This window comes from Molothrus ater, chromosome 1 (genome assembly GCF_012460135.2).
Source record: "Molothrus ater isolate BHLD 08-10-18 breed brown headed cowbird chromosome 1, BPBGC_Mater_1.1, whole genome shotgun sequence".
Lineage (NCBI taxonomy): Eukaryota > Metazoa > Chordata > Aves > Passeriformes > Icteridae > Molothrus > Molothrus ater.
In genome coordinates this window covers 110,437,395-110,459,245 of record NC_050478.2, presented here as the reverse complement: position 1 = coordinate 110,459,245, position 21,851 = coordinate 110,437,395, and the positions used below count along the sequence as shown (strand labels likewise).

The 21,851-nt window shown below is 38.2% G+C and overlaps 1 protein-coding gene across 4 annotated transcripts in view; it reads left to right on the top strand.

Annotated features, from left to right (window-relative positions):
- The window catches only part of NOL4 (nucleolar protein 4), a 187,822-nt gene that overhangs the window by 90,279 nt on the left and 75,692 nt on the right, over positions 1 to 21,851 (top strand). For all 4 annotated transcript variants that reach the window (XM_054514520.1, XM_036402971.2, XM_036402961.2 and 1 more), the window contains one exon: positions 17,545 to 17,828. In XM_054514520.1, the coding sequence (XP_054370495.1) occupies positions 17,545 to 17,828 (284 nt within the window). The remainder of the gene's footprint in view (positions 1 to 17,544; positions 17,829 to 21,851) is intronic.

The following is a 21,851-nucleotide window of genomic DNA, read 5'->3' as shown; positions in this document are numbered from 1 at the left end:
TTCTACAAAGTGTGTGATTTTAGGAATCTAGTCCAAGTTTTATTAGGAGCTTTCACAAGGGGACTTGAATTTCTTATCTGCGTTTCTAGACAAGAGTAAACTGGACTTGCTGCATGTGAGGAAATGCAGTGAGCTTCAAAGCATACATCCAAACGCAGAGCCTGTGTCCACATTCTCTTCCAGGGAAAGGGCTGGAATGCTCCTTGTAGCAGTGGGATTGTATTACACACAGGCTGGTACAGTTGGTAGAGGCTGCTCACACTCAGGAGTCCAGGCCACCAAGCTTAAGGAAATTCCTGTATAAACTCTGTATCAGTTAAATAAACTGAAATTCCTTGAGTTACCAGAAATAAAAAAGCAAAGTTGACTCTATTTGCTGTATACACAAAATGCCAGAGTTTCTAAACTTTTAAAAAGACCAGAACTTCTGAGTTCTTCCAGGGCTTCTCTTTGGCACTCTCTCATTCTGAGAGCTGCTGGCTTCCCTAGAGCAGTGGGTGAGTGTCCTCTGCCCAGGCTTTTCATTCCTTTCCTGCCCATCATTCCCACTCCCAACAGGTATTAGACTCTTCCTGAACCACCTTCTCCCTGTTCCACTGTGTCCCAGTGTTCAGGCTGTCTGCTGGCCCGATGTTGGACTGGCTAACATAATGCTTTCTGATGTGTCTTTGCCATGCATAAAAGGAAGTAGGATGATTTAATGTATATACCAATTCATCAGAACAAGGTTTCGAGTTATGGCACCAAACAGAGAAATATTGTCAATAATGTGTCACTCTGTTTCCTTGAAACATTTCTCACTATTGCAAAAATAGCCCCCAAAACTTGTACAGCACAGCATCTGCCTACAGCCTCCATTTGGAATTAATGACTAAGAATTTGTTTGTCTTTCACTGCAATTCTCATTCAGGGAAAAATAGATAAAATGTTCAGCACTTACTGGGTGGTACACTGCTCCTTGCAGGGCCTGGATGTCTTTTAACATCCACAAGTATAAATCTGCAAACTTTATGCTGTCCCAGAAGGGCTCTTGCTCCTGATATTCTCATTAAATCAGTAGCAGAAATCACACTTCTATACTATATATAGACTTCATATGCAATATCTGTGTGTCTCTACATATCAGAGATTTATCCTACACATTTTAATAAGAAATCAGTAATAGTGATCATATTTTATCTTATTTCCTGAGGCATCTCTGCCTCTTTATATCCTTATTTCCTTTAAAATGTGTACATATATATAATATTTCCAAAGACACTGTAAATGGTCACTTTGATGATAGCAGAAGTGGACTTCAATGAAAGAAGTGTACCTTCACTTAAAACACTAATTTAAATCTATTGAAATTTTTTATGTCTTAAAAATGAATTCAAATATTTTAATCATTTTTTACTTAAAATTATCTGAAATATTTTAAAATATCTTTTAACTCAAAAGTTTGTCCTAATTTGAAACAGCAATAGCCATCCACATGGGAATATTTTGATTATTTTAAACCTCCTTTGTGGTCCTTTTCCCTTCAAAAGAAAGCCTCTGAAGCCACTGATTGTATGTAAATTGCATAAATTTAATGGACTAAATTATTTCTCAGGCTGCACATGCTGGGTCCTGTTGATTCTAGTGAAATTAAGATCATATGCATCCAAAGGTAGATTTTAGCCCAGTGTGTGGTGTTCTTCTGGCCAGCTTTCTAGCAGTAAATTAAAAAGTGCTTTCTCAGTGCGGTGCTGCTGGCTCTATGATTTACTACAGAGTAGGTCCTTTATATTAGCTGAAGAGCTAAGCAAAAGAGCAATGCTAATTTTTAATGGGGTCAAACACAAAGGGAGGGAAACCAAGAATTCCTGGGCAATTTCTCTTTCCTAACAGTAGTTGAGATTCTTCATGCAGTCTATCTGGCAGCACTAATACTGAAAAGGGTGTGATTGTTTTTGTTGCAGCTCCATTTTTCTAATTTTAATGCTGTCATTCATAGTAATCTGAATATTTTTGTCTTCTCCAGAGATTGTTTATCAGGTCATGACAGCAGGTGGCTATGAGGAGGATGAGAGAAACACATGCATCCTTAATGGCAATGCGACTTTTTTGGGGTTTTTTAGATTTGAAATACCAAAATATCAGTACCAATAATACCAAAATGTCAGTTGCAGTGGAAAGTTATATACAGTAGGAATCCAGTGTTCCTGTTGTTCTGTTGCCAGAAGAGTCCACTGGAAGTTTTACAGGGGATGGGAGGATGAATGTGTGCACAGGTTATGAGTGATTGATCTTTTCACATGTAGTGTATTTTATTTTATCTTTGCAAAATCATTCTTGAAAATAGATTATTACCTGGATCCCTTTAATGGTCTCTCTGTAGGTGAATAATGGGTAATTTTGAATTTGTCATTTCTCTAGTTGTTATGATTGAAATTGTTTTCTGAAACACGCTGAGGAGAAGACAAGTGCTGTATGTGTGGGATGATGGCAACACTGATTGCACCTGTGATTTGTGAAAGCCTCCAGTCAGCAGCAAACTAAATGGGAACTGATCAAAACTATCATTTGGATATTCAAGTCCTAGACCAAGAGTGCTGTGATATTCACTAATGTCCTTCCATTCTGCTCTTTACTACTATGTAAACTACTGAAGATTGTTTTTAATGGTTTCTATTGTGGTTACCACCTCATGCATGAACAGATTCAGTCCTTTTTACTGTCTGCAAATGTGCTGTCAGTGCACGTTCACTCTGACACAAAAGCTCAGACTCTAATCCCTGTATTTTATCTTCAATTCCTGCATCAGCAGCTGTGGTGTTGAGTTTTGCAGGGACTCCTGGTGTAGGAATCTCCAGAAATTGCAGATTGCAGTGCTGAAGTGAAGAATAAATATTTCTTGGGAAAACAGGCCACTTGAGAATTGGTGGATAACATCTACCTAAAAGGGGCTTAGTGCCTGTGATTTCCAGTGGTTTTCACCACATTATTCAACTGGTTTTAGCATTTTTAGGAAAATATTTCAAACCAGAGCTGTCCCAGATGTTCTTCAACAAAAGAAGATAATGTTGAAATTAAAGCAGTTCTGAGAAAATTTTCATCTTCAAAGGCTTCTTGAGTGAGCCTAAAAGGTTTTGGACCAATATTTTAAAAGCTTCCAAGAGCAGTTTTCCTAGGGTGACATTGACTGACAGGATCAGGAACTAGAAAATCTGTATTTATCTGTTGGCATAAAGGGGAGTGCCAAGAATATCTCTCAGGTATTGTAGATTTTTCTAAAGAAGATTATACCCTTAGACCATCTTCTAAATGTTCCTGTACAGGAGCCACTGTATATGTCATGGGGTAACAAAGTGAGGGTTTTTCTTTTAGGAAGACTGTGCTTTGAGTCCTTCAAAATGTTTTTATTCATGTTTTGCAGAATTGAAGTTGAAAACTGTTTCTTTGCTCAGACAAGTGAAATTTAAGTACCTGAACTGACATATGTAATTTTGAGCAATCCACCTGTGTCAATAGTTTTCTGTATGCTGGAGCCCATCACACTAACTTAATCAAGGATGGTTGAGTAATGCTTTCCCCAGATTGTTTTGTAATTTGGGGACCAAGGAAATATGTTGTCATCTGAAGTTTCTGATGATTGCTACATGCAGAATATGGAACAGTCTCTGAAAGCTGCCCTACCTGGATCACCAGATACCATCAGCAACAAGTCAAATTTGTGTTTGAAGTGCAATTAATAGATTTGATTGTGGTGTGTATATCACTGGCAGCTCTCTCTTAGGTTGTTGGCTTTTTTGTTGTTATTGCATTGGTTGTGTTGTTTCTTCTGATGGCTTCTATTTGCAATTGCAGAAGAGGAAAAACCTGCTTGTGTTCTGTGAAAGAGAGTACACTAGGATTTCACTCTTTTGAGTGTTGGTCCTAATGTATGCTCTTACATGGGATATAAAAGATAAAGCCCCCCCTCCTAAGACTGTAATACTTGTAAGGAATAACATTCTATTCACGATCAGGGTTGAAATCGTGTGTTTCAGCATAAGTAACTTTTCTGCTCTATCCAGTGGTAAAAACTTTCCACTCAGAAGAAATAAGGTTCATTTATTCTCACACCCATCTTCAGATCCATGTCCTGCTTCTATAAATTTTTAACTTATCTTTTGAAAAACCCAGTTCTCTCAGAAATAGTTTGTAATTATTATTTAGGAAGGAAGGTGAGCAGTTTATGAAGGGGATGTTAAGAATTGCAAAGTAATGGTCTAGGATTTGAAAGAATTTGTCAAGATTCTGTTGTTTTGAGGGACATTGTAATTTATCTAAGCAGAAAAAATTATTAGAAGTGTTGTTCATTCTCATCCTTATTTTTTTTTTTGCAAGCACTATATTTTCTAAGTTTTCTGGAAGCTTGGGAACAGGTCTGCATACAGCTGTTTGTCATACGTCTGTTTCTGTTTCTAATGCGCATTTCAATTAGATTAAAGTAGCTATACAATGCTGATCCTTTCAAAATATAAAGTATTCCATGGGCCAAATAATCTTGTTTACAGAGTGTAAAGGGAAAATATATTATAGATCAGATTTAGAAATATCTTCATCTTCACTTCTCTATGTAAAATAACACCAATATCTGTGAGTGCTCTTACTCTAGGCTTCCCCTTCCTCTCCAAGATGGCTTTGCCACAGAGAAAATCATCTGTGGACAGAATTCTTGGTTTACCAGGAGCAGCCTGCTGGTTTCCACACACAAATCTGTTATGCCAGCTCAATGGTCCTTTTTTACAATTCCATGCTGCCCTTTATTCTCAGTCAGTCCCAAATCATAAGGAGGCCAAGCAGGTATTACAGCTGCACTCTTTGGTAAGATTTTATTCTTTCCCTTTTTAGTGCTCTGACATTTAACAACAATTTGTACATAAATAGTGTTGAAATTTGAGTGAGAATAGGACTGATTTGGTGATATTAAAACACTCTTAAATGCCATTGTTAATGGTGCCTTATCAGTAGTGTAAAGCACAGGAAAAGCATGTGCAACAATTATGCTGTGGGGACTGCTGTTGCTGAATTTTCCTGGGCTAACAGAAGCTCTTGAGTGAATTAGAATAATGGAATAATTATACTTCCTAAGAAACCTCACCAGTCTGTAAAGAATAGCAAAACAGCTCATGGTTTCTCTCTGAAGGGTGGTATTCTGTTTGCCCTATATTCTGGCCTTTTTGAGTAATCTGGTTTTGAGTCTAGCTTTAGTGATGTTTCATTGAGGGCAAACTGACTGCCTTTAATGAGAAGAAAATTTTTGAAAGTTGCTAAATAGTATTAAATTCAAGAACCTGTCGTGTTTCTGTTGGCATTAGCTTCCCAGAAAGGAAGTGTAAAATGACAGCCTTTGTGCAAAAGTTTTCAAGTGCACAAAGTTTTCAATTTTTAATCTTTCATTTCCAGTTCATGACACACTTTCATATTTGCTCTGTTCCCCACCCAAGTAGAGTCCAGTGCATAGCACTGGGAGGGAAAGTTTGAAACAAGAGATGTGTTGCTTAGTCAGGTGGCTTGGCAGTGAAAATTTGAAGACCACAGCTCTGGTGAGGATTAGCAGTAGATATGCCAGAGCTATCTGTTAGATCCTTTGTGAAGTTTCTGAGCTCTGAATCATAGTTACTTGGCCTGACAGGAGTATTGTGACAACTGAGCATCTAGTAAAACCTTTTTTTTTTTTTTTCTTTTTTGTGTTCCTATACCTCTTAGTCTAGTCCCTTTTTTGCCAATGTATAACCAAATTATCATCTATATTTTGGGAATTCTGAAAAAAGTTACTGACTTGGATGAAAAAGAATATGGTTGATTCTTTCTTCCCCCCTAAAAATAGTTTCTCCAAACAGAAAAGCATGTTTTAATGTTTTCAGTCAGACTGGAAATCAAGATTTTAGGATTATGAGGCAATTGGGATTTAAAAGTGGTGACTTTAATGAAGGTAGAAGACACCTTCCTGTAGTGTTAATACCTCATGGGACCTCTGCTGTCTTCTGTGTAATAGCATCCAATTGGTGTCAAATTCCTCACATTGTAGACATTTGTGGATAGAGTTTGCAAATCTGACATTTTTCAACCCAAGTTATATTACATGTTTCAAGATTCTTCTAACTTGGGCCATTTAGTTTTGTAGAAGGAGGAAACATTAACTGTTGTAAACTCCCAAGCAGATTCTAATGTCCTAATTTTGATAATGCCTATACATCTCACTTGGCAATTTTGTCATTCACTACTTGAGACAGATTTTTCAGATCAAAGAGAGGTCAATCATCAGCACTGCTTATTTTTCTGCCTTATAATTGTAGTCAGCATGCTAGAGAGGCTCCAAATAGGCTGTGTCCTTTACCTCAGTGGCAGTATTTTTGTGTTTAGGCGGCACTGCTGACTTTTTTAGCACTGCTGACTCTCACCACCTTTTGCATTCTTTTGGGCTGGTGCTTAAGCACTGGAGATGCTGAATTTTTTTAACTTACATTTGATACAGTAAAAAATGCAATAGGAAAGGTGTAATGGGTATAACCATTCAAAAATGGTTGCTTGCCAGATGAAGAAAGGCCAAGGTTTTTATCAAGTGCTGTCCTGTGTGACCAGAAGAGTGTTTTCATTTAATCAGTGAGGAGACCACTTACTGTAGTTACCCATGGCACACTCAAAGCAGGAAACAGTAATGTACATGCTGCCATGGGCACTTACAAGCTATTTAAAGTGGCAGAATCAAAAGCAAACAGAATTGAAATGGGACATGTAATTTATATCCCACAGACATGCTTATTTGCTGAAGTTTGTAATAGCAGCTTTCCAAGCTCTGGAATTCATTGAATTTCTGAACTTATGGTTTATCTGTAATAGAGTTGTATACTTGACTCACAGAGACTCTGTCTCAGCAAAAACATTAATTGCATCACAGCCACTAAATAAGGAAAGAGCAACACTTATGGAGTCCTACACTTGCATATTTACTGTTCTGGCTTCTCAGATTTGCTAACATCCACTTTCCTAATGTATTGAGGAAGTTTTAGTTCACCTTTAACACTAGATACTGCACAGAAGAACAAAGTCTGTAAGTTCCTACTTCCTATTCCACATGGTTTTCTTCTACTTCTTCCCAATTGTATGTTTATTACCTATTTTTAAACTGAATTTCTGTATGGGACTATCAGAGGCACTTATTTTACTCTCTGCTGAGGAAGGAAATTTTCCTGAAAATTTCCTCTATTAATGTGAGTGGAGACAACTGAGTGGAAAGGATCTGACAGAATTGTTCCAGAGTGAAAAAGAAATGTTTTGCAAAAACCTGTTTCATTTTACTAACATTATAAAATGAAAACTAGGAAAAAAAGAAAATTATAGGAAATGTTTTCACTTTTTTTGAGGAGTTTTCATGTCCTAACTTTTCGTATGCAGTTGTAAGTAACAATAAAATTGCTTTAATTTAAGTAATACAAGTCTTTAGATGATGCTTTTCTGTGTAAAAAACAAATCAAACAAGAAAATTAGATTGTAATTTTGAAATTCTGAACAATAGAATCACAATGATGATCATGAAGACTCTAATGAGTCTGAACTATCAGAGAAATATGTTACTGAGAGTTATGCTATCAACTCAATTGAACTATTTTTATTATTATAGGGATACTCAAAATATTGGAGTGACAGGGCACTTTGATCTCAGTTGCTCTTTGTTTTATGTGCTTAAATAGCAATTGGCAACTGCTGACAATGTGTATAAATTACAAATAAAAAATAAAAAATGCTTGCAAGTCTTCTTCAAAATAGTTCTGAAATAAAACTTGAAATACAATAATAGAATCCACTGAACTTCAACAAAGCTCTTGCTTTTTGTACATCTCGGAATGTGTCGGTATATTTTACCAATTCACTCTGGTTTATTTTGGGTTTTTTTGGGTAGGTAAGATTTTTTTCCTTATTTCTACTCTGTTGTGGTCATCTAGTGACAAGTACAACATTAACAGACATATGTTTTTTCATATTTCAAGAGGAAACTTCTACTAAGCTCTCTGCTTGAATATAACAGGCAAATCCAGCAATTTGTACTGTAAACTTTGGGGACCCAGATGGGTCAGAATGTGGGTTAAATGTTGTTAAGGATATATAATGCTCAAAGCAGCCATTTCTGTTTATTCTTATGGCTTCTCCCTCCTTTCTCTCCCAGTTTTCTTGATGAAGGGGGTATAATGAGCCTTTCCATAGCCACTGCTCTTATGGAAGAGCAGGCAGCAATTTGCTGAGGGGATGCAGAGCTGTCAAACAATTACTTATTTTGCTTGTGCTCAGGGCTTCACCCTTCCAGAAAGAAATTCAGACTGACATCACTGTTTGAACCCACACAGCACACGAAACCTGGTGGGGTATATTTTAAAGGGCTTGATTAAAAATTCCAGGTTTGGGGGCATCCAGTCTGTGCAGAACTTCTTCTACTGACTCCAGCTTCGTCTCTCCTCTTTGCTTTTGTCTTCTGGCAAATCCTGATGAAGTAAAATTCTACACTACACACCCACACTAGGTCCAAATGGTAGATAGGTTTAACATAATTCCTTTCAGCTCCATTTGTGTTGCAGTTTTGGCACCAAACGTGCACCTACACGTTACTCTTTGTCTGCTACTGGCACAGCACCAGATTCTTCATGTGCCAGGAACAGTGGCAGCTGCTGCTTTTGCTAAATCATAAGCCTCTTCCTGCTGGACAAGGAAGAGGAGACTGCAAGATCTCTTAGGTTACCTCTTTTTTATAGAAAAGGCATCACATTTCTCCCTCTCACAATACATTGCAGTCTCAAACATCTTTGTTGCTGATGTGTTCTGTGCAGGGTTGGAATTTTAGTGACCCTCAAACCTAAGAGTCCTATTTGCCTGCCTGAGCCCTATTTGCTTGCCTGTCTCCCAGCCTTCCTCAGTTCCTAGCTTCTTATTAATAGGCTGCTCTACAGTCTGGAGTCCTCTTTGGGATGAGCATAAGACAATACCTCTGGCACCACTCAGGGTTGTCGGGCTGAGAATTGTCCTTCCTGAGAAGGAACTGCTTGTTCTTGCAGTGCTTGCCCAGGAGTGGATCTCTAAGCCACGTTCTTGGTGCCAGATGACATTTTTGCCTGTCAAATATGATCCTATATGAGTCATAAAAACTTTTAGAAGAATCGCATTTTTTTTGCCTTGAGAACTGCTTGATAGAGTCTTTGCCACAAAAAGCACCCTGAAGATTTCTCTGGAGTAAGGGGAAAACCAAGGATTTTTCTCCCCAGAGGCAGTAAGGGCTCTGTGTTCTGAAGTGTAAATGCCAAAGAAGAAGGAAGAGCTAGATACATAGTGGTAATAAGGGCACTGTGCACCCAGTGAGCTTTCAAATTGGTTATTTATGTGTGCAGTACCCTCCTAATAGACATCTCCTTCATCTCCTTGCTGTGTATATGCAGGGACAGTCTCTCTGCAGGCAAAAAAGTAAATGTGCAAGTCACTCATGAACCTTTATAAATGAGCCCTTCTATAATGCTGTGACTGACAGGGCAGTATTATTTTTCTGATGATTGTTGATGTCATGGAGTGGCAGTTGTTCACTGCTCTGTTATTTAACATTATAATTGAATAAAATAGCTTCCTGTTTTGTGCCTCCACCAAGAAGAGATGTTTACCCATGGAAAATTGTGAATTACTGAAATGTTTGTTTAATAATGAAATAAGATTTACAGCCTGGCTAATGCTGATTCCACTGTGTATGTGCATGTGTATATCAGATTTACTGTACTCTTGTTGACAAGGCTAAGGATCAGTTTTCTCTGTTCCTTTTTCTTTTCATAAACTCATGCAGTGAGTGATTGTATGAAGTAGCTCCTGTCCTATTCCTCCACCATTGAAAATAACAGTAAGGAATTTTTTGATAAGTATCACTGAAACTGATGGACATTTCAGATTTAAATCAATGCAGTGGGTTCCATAGCTGAATTCACAGACAATGCCATCAGGAAAGCATATATGTCAGAAGGAGAAAAAGAATTGTTATTGTTACTGAGGTTAACTGAAGAGGATAATTAATATATGTTCTTGTGATGGACCAAACACAGTCTCACTGGGAATAAAAGGACTGAGCTCTGTGCACACCACCCTGCTCTGTCCTCTGGAAAGGCTCTTGCCCACCTCTTAATTCCTTGGCTTTGTTTCCTTGATACAGGACAGTGGAAACAGAAAGAGTGGCAGTAATTTATTTTGAGGAGCAGAGAAGGGTGCTTGAGAGATTAATACAGGTTCCAAGTAAGGCTGGTTACTTGGAAGGAAAAAACATGTTGAGCATCAGCACATAACTAGAAGCCACATCCTGCTCAGGAAGATTGCATTTGAAATTATTAAGGGCTCAGGAATCCACAGGAGGAAGAATTGTATATGGTTTTCTCTAAACATCTCCTAATAACCACTGATTAGGAGATAGGCTATTGGACTAAATGGATTTTTTATCTCACAAACTATGGCCATTCTTATGCTTTATGAAATGGGAAGGTCTGAGATCACCTTTGTACCTCCATTAATTCAACCCCTGTTCTATATAATAATGTGAAAGGGAATGGAGATGATGAATAGATAGGGTTGATTTGGACTGGCTTTTAAGTTATGTTCTGAACTTATGCTTCAAACATGACCTGTGATGGAAATGAAGCATAACCAAATACATAACTGTGACAAATTAGTATTAAACAGTCCTTGTGAAAAGTGGTGGGAGTGAAATGTGTCCTTGCCTTTTTATCAGTTCATTTAGAAAAGTCTCTATAATATTTTATACTACAGAAGTTTCTGTGAGTCAGCACTCTACACCACCTTTTGTCTGATTCATGGTATTCCTCTTCCAAAACGGCTGCTGTCTGTTGCCACCAAAAGAGTGGTTTTTTGGTTAATCCCCATTAGGAAGGTTGTTTTGGTGTTGTGGAATTGTGGAAGGAATTTAACTTAGTTTATAGTGTTTGTTTCTGCAGCATATTATTTTCATTAAAGTTGTATTTTAACATAGGAAAATAAAGCACATGCACCACTGAAGCCAAAAGGTTAAGGAGAACAGCATGGTAATTCAAAATTGGTGCCACTCTCTGGTCTGCAGTACTGCCTCTTGCATGTGATCATGTTCAAATGGATTGGATTGCTAAGGGTGTAAAGTGGTGTTTTTAAGGTCTGGGCTGGTGGTATCCAGCCCAACAAGATTAAAGTAACCTTCATCATCCAGGATTTTGGTAGACAATCTTTAAGAGTGGGTGTTATGACAGCCTGCATTTGCACAGCAAGAAGTTTCAGTCTCACTCATCCCACTCAGCTCATTCACTTCCAATCTCCTCCTTTTAGAAGGAACAGTTACCCATCTTGCTGCTCTCAGAGATGCTCTGTCGACAAGCAGCCCACTCAAAATGTTCATTTAACCTGAGTGCCTGCTACCTCAGAGTTTGCAGGCATCAGTGTCTGTCTGCATGTGGGCCCTCCCCCATCATTGTCCTTAGAGGACAATGAACCCAACAAGTGCCTTGTTCTTTTATGTGACTAATCAGACTCATTATTATCAGGAGTAGTTTTGGTTTGTAGGGTCCCCTCATGCAGTCAGACTGTCTCAAAATAGCCAAAGGTGTTGTAAGGTTAATTGCCTTTCCCTTGTTTTTGACTGGTTCCTAAGCAGGATATCTGCCCTTTAAGTGGAGCTGACATTCCATGTGGCTGTATGATTGCAGGACTGTGCCACACTGCTGCTGTTAGAGCTGCAGCCCAGCCCTGTGCATTACTCTTAGTAAAATATGTTTCAGGTAGCTGAAATCTCAGCTGTATAAACTGTTAAAGCATGTTCTAAATCTTAATTGCATTCTCACCTGAGAGGTAATATGAGAGAGGGTCAGGATATATTCAGAGATTTGTCTTAATGTAGAATGGCTTCCTAGCTCATTCTGTCTTACCTGCAATATGAGGAATATGAAGAATTCAGGGTGATTTAGAATATGATACTGATAGCTAAGAGCTCCTTTAGAACATCTGGAGATTTTTCTCTCAAGGACACAAGTGGGGAAATATATTTGTACCTTGGTTAGCGATTCACTTCAATGACACTTATATCAGAATTCAGATCTTAAATATGTGCTCTCAGAAAACAAGTGTTTGATGAACTTGTTATTCCAGCAAGATTTGGTGCACACTTCAACTTCCTTTCCTTAAGAAAGCACTCTTACTGAGAACAGTGTTGAGCATTTGACATATCTGGTGTGAAGACAGCTCTTTTGGGGTAGAACAACTGTATGTTAACTTGTAACCAAAGAATCTCTAATTCTAGCTATATATGTTGTTGGCCCATTCATAAATCTAGACATCATAGGAGAAAGTAGGAGAACATTCCTATAAATTAAGACCTAGTTTCCTGCTCTAAATGAGAGTGTCCTTAAAATACCAGCTGCCACTGATATCACCTTGCAGAATCTAAGATGTACAGGGAAATTGGGTTGGGGTGGAGATTTAGGCCATGATAATGTGAATGTCTGAGGCAGAGAATTGAAGTGAAGGATGCAATAGTTCCAAGCATCAAAACTCAGAGCATCTGTTTGCATGGGCTTTCTTTGGCATTGTCTTTTCTTCCCCCATTTCCAAATTTCCTTCAAAAGCAGAGAGAAAAGCCAACACAGTGATGACTGCAATGAGCTTGGAAAGTTCACAGCGGGAATCTGGAATTCTCATGTCTTCAAAAATAAAGCTGGTGTCACTTTGTATCTTGCTGATCTCAGTGGGATCTGGAAGGAGGAACTGGAAGCTGTAATGCAATGTGATAAGACCTTAACTTGAAGTCAAAAAAGTACTGTAGATCATGTTTTGAGAATTAGAATCATGGAACTGTAGAACAGGATTCCACTAGATCAGGTTGCCCAGGGCACCACCCAGTGTGCCCTTAATCACTCCTAGAGATGGGGCATCTACAAGTTCTTGTAGCAATTTTTTCCAGTACCTCAGTAAAGCGTTTCTTCCTAATATCAAATTTATACCTACTCTCCTTCAATTTAAAGCCACTACCCCTTGTTCTATTAATTACCTCTGACTTGAAGAATATTTGGACTAAAGGTATCCAAAGGGTGTTGTTCAGAGCAGAGCACAGGAACAGTGTGGAGCAGTGTGCAAGGTGAAGGAAGGAGGTGTTGGCACCGAGAGGTTTAAGAAATATTGATCCATGAGTGAGAAGTCTGTGCCTGAGCCTAGAGAGTGTCCTATGCTTCAGCAAGAATGTGGCTGCTGCCTGATCCAAAGATACTTTCCCTCTGCTTTTAGGATGTTTTACTTGTTAGAAGGGTGATGCTTTTTAATCCCTGGAAGAGGATCTCTGCATAGGTGAAGGAGGCCCCAGTTTGCTGTTTTCAGATATGAGTACATATTTTGTAGATAGACTCCCTTTTCAGGCTTAAGTAACAAAACCAGTTGTAAATTTACTTCCAGCCTTCCAGCATTCTTGGATAAAGGCTTGACAGCTGCACAGTTCCCAAAGACATGTCCTGCCCTGAGCAAGCAGCATTTGATGGCTGATTTCCCGTCATTGCTGATACTTGTGGATAAAAGCAGCTCCTGGGTGTGATGAAGATGGGAGCTCATCCCACAGCCTCTTTTATGACTGCCCTAATACCCAATGCAGGGCATGGGGCCCCTTTGCTCCCTCCCCCTTCTCAGCTCCAAGTGTCTGTGGCAGGCTTCTCTGGAAGCCTTGCCATATAATTCACCCTGCAGGGATGGTTCAGACAAGGGACAGGATTTGAAAATCTGCTGCCCTTGCCTCAGTGGAGTTTAATGCTGTGGGAAGGGAGGCTGGAGTGAGCCCAGAGAGGAATGCTGTGCTTTGCTGAGCCTCCTGTGTGTGGCAGGGCAGCTCTGCTGTGGTTTTCTGCTTGTGCACCAGGCTGGGGTGGACCTTGCCTCTGGAGTGGACCTTGCCTCAGGGGTGGACCTCATCTCTATGAATTCCCAACAAGGAGCAGGGACCAGTGGCCATAGCTGGACAAAGCCCCTTCTTCCCTGAGCTCTTCCCAAGCCACCGTGCCTCTGCCTCTGCTGGATGGAGGGGAAAATAATACTTGGTAAGAGAAGAGGCTTTTGGCATTATCAGTTCATTGTTGCTGAGGTGTTGTGATAGATGAAGGTGAGAAAACTGTGAGCAAGCTGCTGGTCCCAGTGCAGTCTCTGCTTTAGGTGCAACTCCACTCAGCAGCTGCACCAGGCGCTGGGGGGAGCTGAGGTCTCACCTCCTGCCCCTGGCAGAGGCAGTGGCCACTGGGGAATATGGTCTGAGGGACAGGTCTCCATGGATCTGTTCTTGCCCCTTGGCATCCCTGTGATGGCCAGGAGCGCTTGCAGTCCCTGCAGGCCCAGGAGCGGTCAGGAGGTGTTTGGGCTCTGGCTGTCTGTATCCAAGGATGAACATCACTTTCCTCTTCTGGGCAAGACCCTCTTGCCTTTTTCCCCCAAACTCAGTCATTCCTGATGTGTTTTGTGCTTATGACACCTTCTGAGAAACTCTTGCTTTAAAGTAGCCTCATTCTTAGCAAAAAGAGACAGCTGCCCAGGGAGGAGGAATGTACTAAACCTTGTAATCTGGTTACCTTGGTAACATCTGTGAGAAACTATTGCTAAACCACTTTCTATTTTTTCTTCATCTTCTTTATGGAAATATGTATTTCTGTTTACTTGACAAAAGTGCAATTTATACCATACCCATTGTGGCCATTCTCCTGACCATTATATTGACAAACAAATTCCCACCTCTAACAAGCAAGGTTAAATTACTGTAAGAACAGATATTTGACTTTATAGTAGCAACTGAGATTTTCCATCAAGTAACTAAACTTTTGCAAAGAAAAGCAGAAATCTTATAAAACTTTTCTATTGTTTCAGAGTATTACAATGCTTGATCACATTTACTCAACGTTGAGTGGTCATGTTTTAGAACAAACATGAGATTATTTTTTCTTCTCATTGTAACATTCTCACACATTTGTAAGGTTTAGTTGTCAACCATATGTCATACAGGGCAACAAAAAAAAAAGAAATTAAAGCATTATTGCTAGGCAAAACTAACAGCTGTGCTTGAGAATTGGCTGTTCCTGGATCTAGCTCTTAGCACAGCTCCCATCACCCCCATTCAGCCCTCTGTGTCCTGGTAGAGGTTCCTCTGCACTGCATGAGCTGGGACACTGGAGTGCCAGCACACTGAGGGATCAGACTTGCGCGCTGCTGGGTAGGCAGTGCCCCCACCTTTTAGGTGACCCTTTGTATCCTCTGGTTCCTCACTTGTTTCTGTCTTTGCTGCTGACAGCAGGGAATTTTCTGAGCCCTTCAAAGGGAAGAGCATCCCTCACTCAGTGACCCATTCAGTAACTGATTTAATTAATTTGAAGCTAACTGTCACTTTTTAAACTGCTAATCAAGAAGCCAATTATCTGCTAACAGTCCTAAACACAACAGTAATCAAAGTGTTTCTCTGGTAAAAAATATCTGGATTTCTTTCTGTTATCTCAGAGCTTTTAAAATCAGTTGGAAGTGTGTCTATTTTCTTTTAAAAAAGTAAAGACCCTATATTAGAATTCCATTTTCTGTTTTGGAGTAGTAAAACTGCTTATTTATTTCTGAGAGTATGTTAGAATTTTAGCCTTTTTTTATATGTTATGGCCTTGAAGACAAAGTCTCAGGGCATGATATAAGGTTTATTAAGGATAAATCCTGATCTTCTTACTCACTTACATAGCTGAAATCCTCAAGCAGATTGCTCTGTTACAAATTTGTTTGGTATACACATTTAAAAGTCTTATTCTAGGAGTGTTATGTCATTTATTGTGTATACATTGGTATTCCCAAGAGAGAATGTAAAAGTGAGACATACCAAAGCACAGTTGGTTGTTTTTTATTGTAGCCATTAGTTATACAGCTGTTTTAGAACAATAAAAAATGGTCCTCAAATAAAATTTTTAAAATTATGACTCTTAATTTGTATTGTTAAAAAATTCGATTTTTTTCCCCCAGCTTTACAAAACAAAGCAATTAAAAAAAATATGTTCATACTACATGCCCAGTCCTGTATATATTTATGGCATAAAAATGTTTTTGGAGTGCAGAAAGTAAGAGAATTATGTATGATAACTTGTCACTGGCTTTTCTAATTCAATTGAATTAGATTACTACCCATTTATCCACTATTTTCTTCTCTTTTAAAATCTCATCTGAGAGCGGTGAATAGTTGTTTTTTACTGTAATAATGATGGTGAGTCAACAATTTGATTAATCATGTAGTTAAAGCATGAGTATTTCTGAGCACAACTGTTAAAGGATGTGTCCTGATGGGTTTTTTAAATTCTTCATGTGTATAAATGTGTTTGCTCCTTTTTCCTAAAAGTTGTGTAGAAGGGCCTAAAAAAGATGGTGTATTAAGGTGCTAATATATGAAGGTCCATCTCATTCCATATCTCCAGTTTCAATCTGGATGCATTCCTGACTACTGACCTCCCAGTTTTGTTTCCAGCTTCATAGTCTGCAATAAGCAAATCCTTGTAGAGCCCTCGGCAGGTGTTTGCACCATGAGCAAAACCGTATGAATTGCCAGCACAGAGGTGCTTTAGAGAACAAGAAGAGGGCATAGTGAGTGCCAAATTCTACTGCCATTTAATCCTTTGAAAAATAAAATGTTTTACTAAATAGCCTGTTGGCCAAAAGATTGTTTAGAAGTAAAGAAGGGCTGAGTGGTAGGACAGGTGGCAAATTCCAGTACTGACAAGATACACAAATCTGTAAGTAAGTGAAGACACATGTTAAAATCATACAATCCAACTGTAAAATCTTAAGGGTGACAATGACACATCCAGAGTTTTTGGATGGAGTGTTCAGGCTTATAGTTTAGTCCACTATTTATCAATATTTTAAAGTATATTATAATACACAATGAATGAAAGAAGTGAATGGGCACCTGAACAAAATGAAGACAGGATCTTTATTTCAGCAATCAGCTTTTCTAGTGTAATCTCTGCTGCCAGCAGTGAACACATCAGATTTATTTACACTGTATCTCTGCAAAAAGATATTTATGGATATGACATGTGCTGTTCTGCATACTTAAAACCTGAGATTCAGATTTTCTCTCAGTACCATGTGCACCTCTGTTGATTTCAGAAATATGTGATAGTGCACTAATGAATGTGGTATAAGAATCTAAATAGATCCATAGCCATATGGACAGCCAGATTGATCAAGGCAGACTTTATCACTTTGTTCCTAAAAATCCTTTGTGATTATCCTTTATGTACACAGTGGTGCTAAAGTGTCAGCCCAGACAATTTCCCTTTACTTAATACAATTTTATGGATTTACTTAAAGCTTTTACTTGAAAACATGGAGAAGTGTGTTTGTGCTTTTTACAGAAATTTACTGGTGCTAGTAATAGAAACAGCTTTCATTCTGTTTTGAAAAAAACATTGTGAATACATAAATTATTTTTGAACTGGACAGAGATGATTATGTGGCATGTGACTGAAAATGTATCTTTTTTAATAGATGATTCAGCTGCAGAGAGTTTTAATGGCAATGAGACCGTGGGACACAGTTCCAATGCTTCAGGGGGAACACACTGCAGGGAGATGGCAGAAACCAACAGTAATGGCAAAACAAATCTGGAGCAGGATGAGCAGCCTCTGAACCTGAGTGACAGTCCCCTCTCTGCTCAGCTGACTTCAGAATACAGACTAGATGATCACAGCAGTAATGGAAAGAACAAATACAAGACTCTCCTAATTTCTGATCTCAAGATGGAACGGGAGGCAAGAGAAAATGGAAGCAAGGTAAGATGCTTCCACATGGTCCAGATATGAAGCATGTAGTTCAGAAAAGAAAAAGATTTGTGAGGACAAACTGAAGGTTTTTCCCAGCTAAGCACTTAATGTGATGTGTCTAATGTTTATCAGATCATTACTTAAATGCCATATGTAGATTTGTATGCTCTGTTACACATATATGATGCATACGTACATTAAGTGTATGTGGATGTACATGGGTGAATATATATGTATAGGCAAACATATTGTGCTGACACACAGGCAAAAATGGTGTAGTTCTCCATCAGACATGAATTTTATCAATCCATTTATTAAGAATTCTCTATATTACTGATTTGAAAAAAAATTAAAGTATGTAAATAATATGATACATATATATACATGTATAAGTACGGAGATATATATGTATGTATATTTACAGATGGCCATCTCACCACTTCTATTATGTATCTGTAGAATTTTCATGTTTTAAACCCAGCTGGCAACTAAGTACCCCACAGCCACTCTCTAACTCCCCTCTCTGCCTTGGTGGAGTCAGGAGGAGAATGGAAGAAAGGTAAAACCTATGGGTTGAGATAAGAATAGTTTAACAATTGAAATAAAGTATACTGCTGCTACTACTACTACTGATAATTGTAATGAAAAAGAATACAACAAAAAGGGAAAGAGGAATAAAATCCAAGAAATACAAGTGATGCACGATACAGTTGCTCATAACCCACTGACGAATGCCCAGTCAGTGTCTGAGCAGCATTTGACAGTTTCTGGCCACCCCCTCCCTCCCTCCCCCAGTTTATACACTGGACAATCCTCTCTGTGGTGCAGAATATCCCTTTGGCCAGTTCAGGACGGTTGTCCTTGGCTTGCTCCCTTCCAGCCATTTGTGCACCTGCTCACCAGCAGAGCCTGGGAAATTGAAAAATCATTAACTTGGGGTAAGCACTGCTTAGCATCAGCTAAAACATCAGTATGATATCAATATTATTCTCATACTTAATCCAAAACACAGCACTATATCAGCTACCAGGAAGAAATGAACTCACCAAAACCTGGACAAGAATTAATCCATATGAATGTTAAGTGTGTATGGCCAAGAGAATTCCTACCAGTGAATTATCAACATCTGAAAGGAACTGATTTGGTTTCTTCATGATTGTGTTATGCAGGCACCTAACCTGAATTAAAAGTGACAAGTTTGCTTTAAGAAGCTGTAATCCCCTGAGGGCTTTTCGCTGTCGTTTCTATTATGTGGGTAAGGAGAAGCAAGGGTGTTATTTTGTAGATAAAGACAGATCTCACAGATTAAGTTAGCTAGCTATCTATGATGGATTTTCATGAGGGCCTGCAGTAGGGAAGGTGAAGAAATGGCATATGTCATAGAATTTACCCATTGATCTTACTGGTCACAAGTTCCTTTTTTTTTTTTTTTTTTAATTAGTATCTGATGACCAACTGGCTTACCACTTTTACAGCAGCGATAATAGGATGTGAATCCTGGATCCAAAGACTATTAATGCTACTCACTGGCTTTTAGTAGCCTGACAACATAGATATACCTTGAATGGGCACATTTTTTATGGGGCTTCAAAACAGGAGTGTTAAAATCCTTAAGCATACTTAGAAAGGGAAAATACATGAGTGATATCTAGAGAAAAACATTTAATCATACTAAGGTTTTATCACCTATCTTCATTGCCTGTGGAGTAAAAATAAAACTTGTAGTGATTTTGTAACTTTAGTGTCTAAGTTTTAGTGGGTAGAACAAAGGGAGACTAAATGGGAGATTATTAGTCTTTCTCATGGCCATTAAGCAAACCAAGGATCCCAACGCCTTCTCCATGAAGTCTTTATGAAAAACTGTTTATCTGTATGGAATACTTTTTTTCTCACAAACTTGCATTCTATGGAAAATGTTCTGACATGCTGTAGTCTCTGCCTGCGTATGAACGCCAGTGCTGGATTTACTCAGTACTTTGAGTTGCACAGTGGGTCCCAAATTGGCTGATATGAACAGTATCATCTTTTGCTTCAGGGCAGATTGTTCTAATGAACCTTTTATAGGCTCATCACCCAAATATTGACAGACACACAGGCTCTTTTGCCTGAGGTAGGTTGTTGCTTGTGCCATCACTCTTGCAAATACACAAATAAGCTTGGCAAAGATGGGGAGGAGTCTTAATGTGGACACTCATTTATAGCTAAGACAAGAACATAGCCTAATGTTCACTTTCCAATTTGAATCAGTTCCAACTCAGATACAAGAAAAATGTATAAAAAAGTGTTAAAAATCTATAATGAATTTAGATGACAATCAAAGCCATCTCATTCTTTACAAATTTTGAGGCCAGAATCATCCCCCACATCAATACATTCTTTCACACTCGCTGTCATCCTGCCCACTCTATATTGACAACAATATGCAGATTTGTCTCCTCTTTTTGTCCTAGTGAAACTCATGTTGATGCTTAGAGTTCATTTAAGTATATGATTAATTAGATATGCAGTAAAGATTATTAAATATAAAGACTTCAGGAAGAACACAATCCTGGGATAAACAAAATTTGTTAGAGATTCGTAAGATGAGTTATTGAAGAAAATATCTAGTTTCTAAATATATTTGAATTAATGGGCTACTACTGGAGGAAGAAATACATTATGCTTCCTCCAACTTCCTCAATGTCCCATTTAACCTGCACAAGATGGTATTCTCTTGAGAGTCCAGACTGTGAAACTCAGGGGCAAAGGAATGGAGCTAGGAGGATCTCTTGGCTGATGTGTTCTGATAGATAATTTTGTATCTGCTGCAGAATTTTGATCAGAAGAAGCTGTTGAGATAAAAATGATAGTTTTTCCATCATATTTGCTTTGAAAACATGAGAGCTAAAAGGGAAATATTTATTGAAAATGGTTATTTCTTTGTGGAAGTTAATTTTCAGAATATTCATCTTGTCCATACCTATTTTGCTATAGGGAAAGTTTGAAAATTGTGGTATTATTCTGCAAAAAATCTTGGTTGTCAAAACAGAGATACTTAAGATTTTCCTATTATCATGCCTATGGACACAGAGGACATAATTAGTGATTTTTAAGAAATGTAGGGTTTGTTTTTTTCTTGCCTGAAAAAAACTTAGATAAATAACTGGAGATTAGATAACCCTATGAACAACTACAGTATATTATTTAAAGAATTCTTGGTTCAGTTACTTCAGAATATGGCTTTTGAAACTGGTGTTAGTAGCGCTCTTTAAACAAGTATGACATTTCAGTGGACAGTGTTACTTTGAATCCTCAGTTCAGGCAGTGAGTATGTGTGGTACTCTCTTCTTTTTACAAAAAGATCATGACCTGAGTGCAGTGGAGGGGATTGCCAAATTGTAACAGCCTTAAAATCTGATCCAAAATGTTTTACTATTTACTGAAAATTTGTTTTGCAAGGACAAAATGAGTTTTCATAGTGCTTAATGCATATATGTACACGTAAGTATGTATATACACGTGTGTGTATGTATATATGTTTTTTATATATATATATATATATATATATATGTACACTTTTATTGAGCTTCTATTAGGAAACAGACCCTCCAGTAAGACCTAGTTGTTCACAGCAGCAGAAATTTCTACAACCATTTAGGGCTAAATTGAAGTTTGTGAAATTTTGCATAGCTGAAAAAATACATACCTAAGTTTAACTTAACTGGTCTGGATCTTTGTACTAGAAAACACTTATAAAGTATTCATCAGCAAATGCTCTGCAAATGTGGTTGTATGAATTCAAATAGTTACATGCACATATAAATTATTTTAGATCATTACTTATGTGTGAGCCTGCTGGGTTTTTGTATGACTGTGGTGAAGTCTCTGTAGCACTGAGTTTTTTTATTGCTGATTCTTTTGTTGTTGCTACTTTCTGTACCATATATTTTATTTTAAAAAGTTATTATATAGCTTTATCTCTTCTTCATTATTTATTTCATTAAATCCAGCAAGCCTACACTTTTAAATGATTTTTGTCTCTTTTGCATTTGG